General features: G+C 45.2%; 1 protein-coding gene across 6 annotated transcripts in view; it reads right to left on the bottom strand.

The window, feature by feature from the left end:
• hipk2 (homeodomain interacting protein kinase 2) overlaps nucleotides 1–12,500 on the bottom strand; it is a 120,724-nt gene that overhangs the window by 32,544 nt on the left and 75,680 nt on the right. For 4 of the 6 annotated variants that reach the window (XM_080761366.1, XM_080761367.1, XM_080761369.1 and 1 more), the window contains exons 4-6: nucleotides 8,534–8,657; nucleotides 6,948–7,073; nucleotides 3,774–3,860 (exon numbers count right to left, since the gene is read on the bottom strand). In XM_080761366.1, coding sequence (XP_080617492.1) covers nucleotides 3,774–3,860; nucleotides 6,948–7,073; nucleotides 8,534–8,657 — 337 coding nt within the window. The remainder of the gene's footprint in view (nucleotides 1–3,773; nucleotides 3,861–6,947; nucleotides 7,074–8,533; nucleotides 8,658–12,500) is intronic. The other 2 variants (XM_080761371.1, XM_080761368.1) reach the window with 1 other exon arrangement.

Raw genomic sequence — 12,500 nt, 5'->3', positions numbered from 1 at the left:
TGAGGTGAGATCTTGGGCGGTCTCCTATCAACAGTTCTCACACAGCTAGTGAGGCTTGAGCGTAGATCAGAATTCAGAATTAATTTGTTTCCAGTCGGCTCCTCCCCTGCCCACCCTCCATCCATAGAGCAGACCTCTATAGCAGGGTCTCGCATTAACTGTGCGTTCCCTCTCTGATCTGCTCAAATCACATCCACACTGGGCACTCAAACTCCCCCTCTCATTTCCCACGACGGAGTAGAGGAGCTTCATTATCTCTCCCTGGCAACCGGCCCCACCATCTCTCCCCCGGAGCCTTCAGCCATGTCATCCATTATACACAGGGAGACACATGTCCACAATACCGACTTGTATGTACTATGTGGCCTTGATTCTTCAGAGACCGGGGGCAAAACAGCCCAGGTTTCCTTCCCACATTAGATAGAGGCCAGTTTCCTGCAGTGTTTGTTTTATAAAGTCCACAGTCCAGCAGTGTAGTCATTTGAAGTAGTGGTTCTCAACCAGTGTTCTCAGCCCTCCAATAATTGGCAAAACACTAAGATTTGAATCATAATATAACGTCAATATAAAAATGTCAGTTTGCTAATTAAAATAAACTCGGCTGTGTTAATTGCAATTTTACTTATCTATCAAAAGAATAAAACACACAAAAAATAATACTTGACAGCGTATTTCTATTGTGGTCATTTGAGTGCCATATGTTTGGGGGAGAGTGATAGACATGTAAAACAACAAAGAACAATGTGAATATAGTCCAAAAGGAACCTGTTACAACTCAACTAATTGATGCTTACAGTATAATTATGTCCAGCTGTTATCCAGCCAGCTCTTTCTGGAGGACTTGAAGTTAACAAAGGACTCAAACTCCCCGTGCTATAGGACAGAACACAACACTCTGTACTGGTCAGCATGAACTGTTGAAGGCGGTCGTCTGCACCACCTTGAGGCTTGTTGTTTATGCATCAGACATCAGCCATGTTCTCACAGACATATTTCACCTGCTTTTCTTCTCTGTCTTATCTCTCTTGGCAGGTCATTATCAGAGATAACATCAAGGACAATGACCACCACCAGAGAATAGGAGCGTCCATCACTGTCAGCGGCAGTGAGAAAGTGAGCTAAACATTGGGCGGCGACAATATGGACAAAATGAAATATCCTTATATTTTTGACAAAATGTGCCAAATATCTAGTATATGTTCCTTCTTTGTTTTAATAAAGGAAAAAACGAATTGTTTTTCACATTTTTGTCATTTCTTTCCTAAAAAGTATCAAGTATAAAATCAGGCTCAATTAAAACCCCAGACAATATCTAGTCTCATATCACGATATGGATACTTCGCCCAGTCCTAAGTCATTATCAGAGGACAATGACTACACAGAACAGAAGCCAGCAGTGCATTTTGGGACGGCGAACAAAACATTGGCCTCGCTATCAACTCCCGTCAAGCATGTCTAACGCAAATGTCGTAGCAGAATGTGAACCTTCCCAGCGTGGTGTGAAATGAGTTCAGGGCCGGCTGGGAGCAGCAGACAAGATGGATATGGGATTTTTGTAAACGGGTCGATTGGTTGGGTTGCATGAGATGTTCCTTGTATTTATTTCAGTGGGTAAAAAAACCACATTGCCACAGGTGTCTTACTGTGACAGCAGGAAGCTAGAGGCCAGACCAGACCCACGTCTGTCTGACAGAACAATAGTCTGACCCCGCAGAGTAGCCCCGCATGACTGGATAGAATCTTCTGGAATGTGACGTGACGCGTGCGTGCATGTGTGTGTGTGTGTGTGTGTGGGGGGGGGGGGGGGGGGGGGAGTGGGTACCTGGAAGGTAACCAAGTGCATTTACTCAAGTGCTGTACATAAAGGCACTGTGTGTGCTATTATCTTGTTAAGAATTAAGTCTTAAAAAGACAAAAGAGTGGCCGCACACACTGATAGCCAAAGTGCCGATTATTTATTTGGATGCAGAGTAGAATAGAAACCAACGTTTGGGACTGATGCGCTTGATCAGAGTACCTAAAAAGCAGATCCAATTCATCGCCAAACCATAAAAGATATATGTTGCTCATTTTATATTCATGCGTGCGTGTGTGGTGTGTGGGTTCCGTGTTCATGCACTTCACGCTTATGTACAGCGACAGATGCAACGAGTTAGGACGCGGCCACCACACTAGATCACGCTTAAATTAGAAAGCAAACTGTACACATCAAACACGGTCACCCAGCTGACCACATGTTCAGCTCAAATGTCTGCCTGCAAGTTATTAGCCGGCGGTTCAAACCAAACGAAGACAGCAGCAGCAGCAGCGGAGCCGAGGAGAGCTTCCAGTCAACAGCTGCTTTCATTTTCACTCCTGGTAGAATTGCATACAGAGCGAGTCTACGGTGTACATATGTACATACTGCCTCTGGGGAACGTACTCGGGGTTGCATGTTATTATTGGACCAGATTTCAAACTGTCTGAAAGATAATCCTTGAGATGCGATTGATTGAGCTTGTCAGGGAGCTTGAGCAGAGCTTGAGCAGAGGAATCACAACCAGGAGGATAAAAGGCACAAGCCGAGCCTACAGTAGTAGGCTGTACATGAAAATAACTCCCGTTATTATTACCCTGCTGTGGAAGGTTGTAGGATGCTTGTGTTCTACACAAACAGACACAACAAACACATGTCATATATTGGCTGGATGATCAATCGGGCCTGTACAGAATCTGGTATGCAAGGGATAATCACAGGTCATTGTTGAGAAATAAACCCTGACAGGGTGATTAGACCCCGACGCGATAGCGAAGGGGTCTAATCATCATGAAGGGCTAGTGCAACACGGGAAGTGCACTGAGCACGGGGGGGGGGAATAAGAGCTGTCGAATAAGAGCTGGTTTGGTGTAGATGGAAGTACTAGATTACATATTATAGAGCCATGGGGGACTCCAGTCATCAAAGTATATAGGGAATAATCAGCCCTTGACATTGTCCATGCGGTCAGCGTCCCCCCTTAATTGTCACTTCCACCATCTGCAGGAAACAATGGAGCATTGCGGTATAGTTCAGGCAGGTGCCACACCTTAAGCCACATGTTCCTACACTCTACCATCACATTAGCATAACCTTTGATTGTACTATCTGGACTGTTAACAAACCTGTTATTAAAGTGTTCATTCAATCAATCAATCAACTTACTGTACAGATACTGTACCATCCTAATAGTTCAAACTATTTAAGCAGAGTGACATTCTCTCATGCATGCTCAACATCTCTCGCTGCTGCCACAATGACAGCATGTCAGTGATCAAACTCCCTCCACCTCCCCAGCCTCCTCCGGTAGTAACATTTATAGGTCTACTCTTCACTATGACAACATGATAATTGTGTGGATTCATGTGGATTGTGTTATGTCTTCAATACCAGTGGATCTTTACGTTCAGCCCGATGAAGGGTTCAAATGAGTGTCGTGCCAGTCACAGACATGCGCAGAGAAATTTCATTCAGGAAACTCAGTGTAGCTGCCAGTGGCTGTTCATTGGGCCGCCTCAGCATCACGTTCTCATTCACATGATTCACTTCATCCAATCACACACTCATTCCATCTTCATACCAGCTATTTAAACTGGAGGTTTACACTGCTCATCACATGCGTGTGCAGATTCTTCTGTATGCTAAGTCTCTCGCCTAATTGTTATTTTGGAACAGTAGTAGTTGTTTTTGACAGAGTTTCAATGAAAACTTTTATCAGTCAACCACTATTGTACACCGTAGTAGTAGTGTATAGTACCTGTGCCATGTCATCCAAGCAGTTGAAGATGTACTTGCGAGCCTCCTTGGATTTGATCCCCGTCTCGCCCTCGTGGTCCTCTTGAGTCTGTTGGGAGAAGAAGGAGAGAAAACAAGAGTAAAATGATGGTGCCTTTCACTAAAGCTCACTAGTGGATTTATGCATGCACTCTTACAGGCACAAACAACCCAACACACCAACACATTCATGTACTTTGAACACTATTTCAGAGACATAGTGAATTTCATTTTTATTCATCCATTAATCTTTACGTAATATAATCCCGACCCAAGCGCCAATCATTGCAGCTGCATAGTTTGTAAATTATCTAATAATTGAACTAGGCTATTGCATGATCAGACAGACCGCTGACAACGTGGCCAGATGGAGGAGGGTGCTCTCTGTAAAATGTGTCCTGTGGGCCATTCATCAATCACATAAAACATCTTTACATTATTGAACCAACTGATTTCCCTGGTCCCTCTTTATGTAGCGGCCAGCAGCTGTGATGCCATGGCCTGAGAGGACGTTGGGGTGAACGTGTGACTGATTCAGCCACTCAGCAGTGCAGAGATGACGCAACACAGCCGTTCAGAGCATGGGAAGGCATTGCGGACTCGATCCCATTGGCTTAAAGCAGTGGTTTTCAACCCTTTTCATATCAAGGCCCATTATTTATGTTGGTCTCACAGACCAAAAACTAGAGACTGTTTTGTTATAGTTGGATAGAATTCTGTCCACAATTCCATGCTGTATTGATGTTGGTACCATTAGGAGAGATATCAGGCAAACATTGATCAAAATAACAATTGTTCTACATTCTCTAATTATGTGTAGACTTCTTTTTCGAGATGTTTTTTTCGGACCACTGGTTGAAAACCACTGGCTTAAAGGACAGCAAATGAGGAGAAAGTAATGAGAAAGTGATGATAAACTCACTACTACCACAGCGACTGAATTAAGACCAGCTTGCGCTTCACGCAAGATGGAGAAAAAAGAGCAGATGTTCCTTTCAAATCCCACCACCATGCATACTTCATGGAGCTCATAGCAGGACCACACCTCCAACGCATGCAGCTACTTCCACCTCCTATCAAGCCACCTCCAATTGGGTCACCTCCACCTGCATACAAACCCACGGTTCTCCCTCTGTTCTCGCTTTCGTCATCCCCCCCACCCTAATTCTCATCCTACTCCCTCTAACATCTCCTAACAGGTCCCTAAGGGGGGTTAGTTGTAGCCTGGGTAAACCCACTCCCCCTGCTGGACAACATTTCATTCTGCCATGCAAATCTGGCGAGGGGAGTTGCTGGGAGTACGGCGGATTCCCGAAGCCTCCCCACCTCGGCTTAAACTACCCCATGTCCAGCTGGATGTCCAGCTGGATGGCCAGACGGCCCGTCGCGGGTCATCTTCGTTCTGTTCATCGTTCGTTCCTTCATCGTGTCATGCATCTTTCGTTAATAAAATCTGTTAAATGTCCTCATTGGTTGGTGTGGTCCTAGATAGTGAACTCACTGTTAAAACAATATGTACATTCATGTCATGACACTGACAGTGTGACTTCCTCCGGGCAGCTCATAGAACCACATGACTGTGGAGGGGGACAGTGGTGCTATGGTAACAGTCCCATGCCAAATGTGGATGATGTCAACAACAAGGCTCAAATCCAATTAAACCTAAAATACTTTTTTCCTGGTATTTTTTACCTATAATGGACAACTCCAAAATAGGGACACAATATTTGAAAGAGGTTCAACCGCTCACTGTAGGACGGCGCAATTCTTCTCTCAGACAACCCCCCCCCCCCCCCCCCCCCTCCACACCCCCTCCAGCAAAAAAAGAAAAGAAAAAAAAGAAGACATGGAAATAATCAAAAGTGATCTTATGAGCCTTTCAGCCGACAACATCAATAAGCTCCTGGGCAGCTGTGTGACACCGCAGGGCAGCAGATGTGTTCGCTCACTTTTGAAGGCCAACGTTAGGACTTGGGGAACATCAATGGCTGTCAACGTGGTATTTTGGGCTGTGAGTCATTTGGTGTGGACACAAAATAAAGACATTGCTGCTTTTTTGTCTAAAGAGGTGATCCATGAGGCAGCGAACGGACACAGTCATACGAATTGCACGCCACGATCCAAACAATTTTCTTTTGTTTCAGGGACCCCCTGCACTGTGATATACATTAGGCCATAGAGCCCCTCACTTGATTATTTCCATTTCATCTATGTACTCCCAATGTATGCATTACAGTAAAATCCTCTGTTAATTTAATTCTGAGAGTATAGACATTAAATGTCTATACTCTCAGAACAAATTTTGTATACTCTCAGACTTAGAGACCTACAAAAGTCTATTTGATTAACTATAAATCATTGACCCGGGGACCCCCTGGAACCCCCCCTCAAGGACCCCAAGACTGTCCCTTAAGCCCCAACAACTGCCATACAGGCAAAAACCCGACGCGGTGTGTCGATTAATTTTGTTAAAGCGGGGAAAAAGTTTGATCAAAAGATAACGACAGACAAAAAGGGGAAAAGGGAGTGAGTCGCCCACTTATTGAGTGGCCTACATAAGGGTGCAGTGGGTGGGTGGGGAGAGTGGGGGGGGTCCCCCCTCTGAGGTGGATTTTTCATGCCGCGCTTACATTTGCCAAATCCTCTCACATAGATCCATTTTGTTCTCATTAGCCCCTCGCTTTGTTTATAGCCCGGTGCCGGGACTGTGTCGATGCCTCACACCGAGGTAGAACAGCCAGAGGTGCTGGAATATTGATGCCGGCTCCAGTTCGGAAAAAAAGCTTCTGCTGGAGCTGAAATCTTTGTCCTGTCCTTTTGATGTAGCCATGGGGAAACGTTCCGGTGAGCCACATGGTTCACTCTAGTCACTAGAGTGAAACACAACAACCATGCACTAGAGTCTAGTGCATGGTGACGTCACACAGCACGTCGTAGATCGTGTTTTCTTTTCTTTTCCAAACATTTTAACACAAATCCCTGGCACATAATCTTGTCAGATGGTCGGCCGTGACGTGAATACAGTACATAAGAGTATGTCCGGTCACCCACCACTACCTTGAGTCTCCAGAATACAGTACATAAGAGTATGTCCGGTCCCCCACCACTACCTTGAGTCTCCAGAATACAGTACATAAGAGTATGTCCGGTCACCCACCACTACCTTGAGTCTCCAGAGCGGATAGGTAGAGTCTGGGTCCCTGTTGAAGAACCTGGTGGTCTTTGATCCTGCACTCAGGAGATACTCTGCAGGCAGGCCCTGCGTCTGGGAGATGTACCGGATCTGAAGGAACACAAATAGAAAACATGTATAATTCATTGAACACGCCAATGTGCAACATTCATTTCCAGCCACATCACTGACAGGCATGGAAAAAAAACAACACATTAGACCCAGACAAACGAGATAGAGTCAACCAAATACAGATTTTTGCACAAAAAAGCACTTTAACCAGGAAAGCATCTGTGATTTTAAGATTTTTGCCTTCACTATTTAAAAATAGCAAGATGTACAAGCTCACAGCACGTCACTTTGTGCCGCGCTGCTATTTTGAACATTGAACATATTTTGAACATCTTGAAAGTGTGAGAACTACTGATTTAGAAGGCATAAAGTGTGAGAACTACTGATTTAGAAGGCATAAAGTGTGAGAACTACTGATTTAGAAGGCATAAAGTGTGAGAACTACTGATTTAGAAGGCATAAAGTGTGAGAACTACTGATTTAGAAGGCATAAAGTGTGAGAACTACTGATTTAGAAGGCATAAAGTGTGAGAACTACTGATTTAGAACTACTGATTTAGAAGCATTTGAAAGAGAAGAAAAAGAAAGAGGGCCACACTGCTCGTATAGCCACGATATATTATAGTACAAAAGCAACGTTTGCACCAGATAAAGGTCAGTGTGTAGACTGGGTACATTTAATACAAAAGCCACCATTTATAATTCATCATACATACATCATTCATCATACGTACATTAAAGATGTACAATTATACACTTTTATAAACAAAGTGCTAAATCAATTGTAACCAATTAGATCCGATTAGGGTTTTGAAAAATAGAAAATTCAAAAATAGCGGTCCGTCTGGCTCTAATAAATATAGACTGAGCTACATTACAACATAGCCCCAGATCTGGGTGAAAGCAGGGGGAAAAAGTTAATAATATAAGGGGGAGGGATTGCAGCAGGCTGTACTTTTTTGGCAGTTTGAAAGTCTGGATGCTGACATCCATACGCTGAGCTTATCATGTGGTGAAATATTCATACCGCCCAAAACATGACCCGCTCCACATAGTCTGAGAGACTATTGATTTGAGATGGGCATGAAATGAGGGGGTCTTGTTCTAGTGACGGAGCGCTACTTTCTGGGGATGGCTTCCCCACAGAGAGTCACGTGACTGACTGACAGAGGCACACACACACACACACACACACACACACACACACACACAGTGGTGTGTTGCTCGAGAGTGCTGGGGCTCCGCTAATTGGACGTGCGGCACGGTGGCATCTGTTTGTATAAACAGGGAGGCTGCACTTGAATCATCAGGGGCTGTCTGCGTGATTGGAGATGTCCCGTATTCCGCCCCAAATGCACGCACACAGGCACGCACACGCACACACGCACACACACACACACACACACACACACACACACACACACACACACACACACACACACACACACACACACACACACACACACACACACACACACACACAGTCCACTGACACTCACCTGGTCGAACTCTGAGGCCCCAGGGTACAGGGGCCAGCCCAGGAACAGTTCGGCTATCACACAGCCCAGGGACCACATGTCAATGGCCTCGCAGAACGGCAGGCCCAGGATAATCTCTGGAGCCCTGCGGACAGACAGACAGACAGAGACACATTATTATACTATAGGCAACCACGCATCATTATACTCTATATATTGCAGTGGTTTTCAAAGGGGGGACCCCCAGGGGTCCTTGAGAGAGTTCCAGGGCGTCCCCAGATAAATGATAGATAGTTAGGAACCAAATGGACTCTTATGGGTCTGTAACTCAGAGAGTGTACAAATGTATGCTCTCAGAGTTAAATTAACAGTGATTTTACAATATAAATTCCCAGGTCCCAGAGATGGAAATGCCATTAAATGGGGGCCCGAGGCCTAATGCGTGTCACACTGGGGGTCCTTGATATTAAAATGGTGGAGAATCACTGCTAGAACCGTGAAGACCTTCTCCTATGAGGGTCCCTGGCATGAGTGACCAACTATAAATCTGTCTTCATCCTCCATTCAGGATACGAGGTCGACGCGGCGCCTCGTATCCTTCTGACTCCCCTTCAAATGTCAGCGGACCTTTAGTGCTCGCCGACGTGGAGCCTCGCTGCGGCGTGATTGATGATTGATAACCAATGGTGAGAGCTGCAATCACAGAGTCTAATGTCACGGGGGGGGGGGGGGGTGAAGGGATGGGAGGCGTGGAGGCCAGGGCCAGGCGGAGGCCGGGTGGTTGGGGGGGGTGGGGGTGCAGTGAGGAGGAGAGGGGATGCTTCCTGGCTCCCTCCACGGATATACTGTAGGTTGTTAGAGACATGGAGCCACGGCCGTTCTGCCATACAAGAGCAAAATGTGGAAACAATTATGCCATGAAAAATAAAACCCAACGTAAAAGTCCTCCGCTCCGGAGCAGAGCGTTCTTGGCCTCATCTGGGGGGGCTTTGGGTGGATGTGAGTTAATAATGCAGACGGTCCAACATGCATTGCAGAGGCACTGATATATATATATATATATATATATATATATATATATATATATATATATATATATATATATGAACCTTTAATGAGAAAAGGATATCCCCTTGATTTCGAGGGGTCCAGAGAGGGGCATTTCTTTCCCAGGCAGACCAGATAACTAGCAATGACTCCAACGATAGAGAAAGAGAGGGGGAAAAAAGAAAGAAACACTGCTCCAGTTTCATGAGCACCTCAATGGACAAAAACTATTCCCAAATTTCATTCCAACTGCCTCAACGCACCCCATCTCCTGTCATAAAAAAGACCCTTAATAGTACCGTTTTTTTGCCGCTGCAAAACCAACCGCCCCTCCGGGGACAAAATAAAGTTCTACTTGACTTGACTTGACTTAATGCAGTTCTCTGAGCTCACGTCTCTGATGACTCTCAAAATAAACAATGAGACACAATGAAGGCGGATTTAGACTTCCGCCATACGATGGATGGCCTCGCCAGCCAAAAATAGCCAACCTGCAAGCTCACAGCGCGGCACATCTACGCAGACGTGCTGTGAGCTTCTAGAGTGCTATTTTTGTGTGACATCGTTGTACAACGGAGCATGAATTTGGTTTGACAAATTGAAAAGGTCCGGTTTGCAAGGAATAGAACCCTTTTTGGTGATTTCTTTACTTTTGACGATAAAACTAAACCACTATTGTGAAAGCCCCATGGAACAGCCATAACCATCAACAATGCTATGCATATACTTTGTCAATATGTCATACAACTCATACTGAAAATAGTTAATGCATGTCGTCTGTTCCCTGCTCTATCACTTAACCCTCAACTGAACTGCAGTAACTAGATACCACTTCCCTTTCCCCCAAAATACACATCACAGCAGCAACTAACAGGTTATAACACCAAGGCTTTAGCCCTCATCCTGGAACATTTCCGTTCCGTCTCTGGTTCTTCTCGTTCCCCCTGCACTCCGCTATAGTTCCCCCTGCAGCTCCGCTATAGTTCCCCCAGCACGCACTCACTGTCTGTGCTGGCCACAGTTACCATGGCTAGAGAGAGAGAGAGAGAGAGAGAGACGGCAGACTCTGCCACTTACACTCAATTTAACAGGGTTTGAATTATATATCTCTTTGTAGTAGAGAATGGTCTTTGTTTTCCTTTATATTATTGTTTGATTGTTGATGCTACAGTTTTTGCTATTTTCCAACCTGTGCCTTTCGGCGAACACTAAGACACTGGGACACCAGGCATGTTAGCCAGATGCTCCTGGAACAGTAGACTTAATGTCAGTAAACGTCCTGTGTGTGTGTCCTGTGTGTGTGTGTGTGTGTGTGTGTGTGTGTGTGTGTGTGTGTGTGTGTGTGTCCTGTGTCCTGTGTATGGGTCCTGTGTATGGGTCCTGTGTGTGGGTGTTAAGTGGTCTAGTTCAGTGGTTCTCAAGACCCCCCACCCCCAATCTGAAAAGATGTTGTGCCAGGCAGGGACCCCCCAGAAGAGAAGATTTGTCAAGATTTTTACAAAACTGTTTGAGCCCAACTTTGAGAACCAGTGCCAGATATTCAGAGTGGGCTATACCGTTAAAACTAAAAAAAATACTAAGTATTCATTTAGCAAAACAAAGTTGCAATTACCATGATAGCCGTGATGGCAAAAAACTGTGAGAACGAGAAAACGAGTCGAGTGTTCAGCGAGGTGTTCATGCAAATCTGTGATGGATTTTTAGAACAAACATTTCACATTGAAATGATGTACCCCCACCCCAATCTCTATTAAACACACAACTGGAAGAGGTGTGAGTGCGTGCATGCGTGCGTGCGTGCGTGCCTACGATCTCTTCAAGTGAATTTAGGGTAGTTCAAATAAGAGCCTATTTATTTATGGGGGAAGGGGGGGGGGTGTTGGAAACTAACAAAGCACTGCAGTTTTCCATCAGCCTGGTTATAATTTCCCTGCATTATCTAAGCGCTGGAGGCCGAGGGTGGAAAAGAAAGGCAACCTGACAGGCAGCTAGAGCCATCATGCTACCATTACATTTCTACTATACCACCTTCACACGTGTGTGTGTGTGTGTGTGTGTGTGTGTGTGTGTGTGTGTGTGTGTGTGTGGTGCAGTCATTTGCTGTTCTCTGCTCGCTGTCCAGTGTGAAACCTCAGGCTGGCTAATAGGCAGTTAGAGGCGTACTGTGTCACTGTCTGAACCTGGGTACTGTGGGTGTCCCTCCTCTCCTCTCCTCTCCTCTCCTCTCCTCTCCTCTCCTCTCCTCTCCTCTCCTCTCCTCTCCTCTCCCTCTCCTCTCCCTCTCCCTCTCCTAGCCCCCTTGCTATCTCCTCAGAGCAGGGTCTTTTATGTGCTGTTTGGCAGCCTCTTGACAGACAGACAAGCCTCATTGTGTGTTAAGGTGTCTTTGGTATCGGCTGTGTGTAATGGAGCCCTCCAAGATACCGCTGCTGTCGTCTTGGTTGGTGTCGGTTCCGCCAGTCGCCCCTGAGACTTTAATAACGCTCGCCTTTTCCTCTCGTCTCTCTTTCTCTGTCCGTCTGACTTTCTGCCTGCCTCCCTCCCTTTCCAAGTTGATCTCCCCTTCTTTAGATAATCATTTTTCACCTCTGCTTTCTGGACTGGTTGTAAAGTCACCAAAACTCTGGTAGAGGAACTACACAGGCTTCATCAAATGGTGCTTGTATTGCTCCCATCACGTGCAATGAACTCATTAGGACAGTGTGTCTTCTCAAACATGTGGAAGTCTTTGCGAAACTGATGGTAATGTGTTTAACAGAGGATATGTGCTCACATGAATAGTTTCTGACTGGTCATTGGACTGATTATATGTCTTTTTGCACAAGTTAATGTATTGGGTCTGCTTTTCATTATGTTAATTATTACTATTATTACTATACTATATATATACTATATTATTTTTTTGTAATTGATTGACTAGTGTTATTCTGTTTTATTTTAT

Source organism: Protomyctophum bolini, assembly GCF_963924005.1.
Source record: "Protomyctophum bolini genome assembly, chromosome: 4".
NCBI classification, from domain to species: domain Eukaryota; kingdom Metazoa; phylum Chordata; class Actinopteri; order Myctophiformes; family Myctophidae; genus Protomyctophum; species Protomyctophum bolini.
This window is presented reverse-complemented; position numbering and strand designations above follow the sequence as displayed.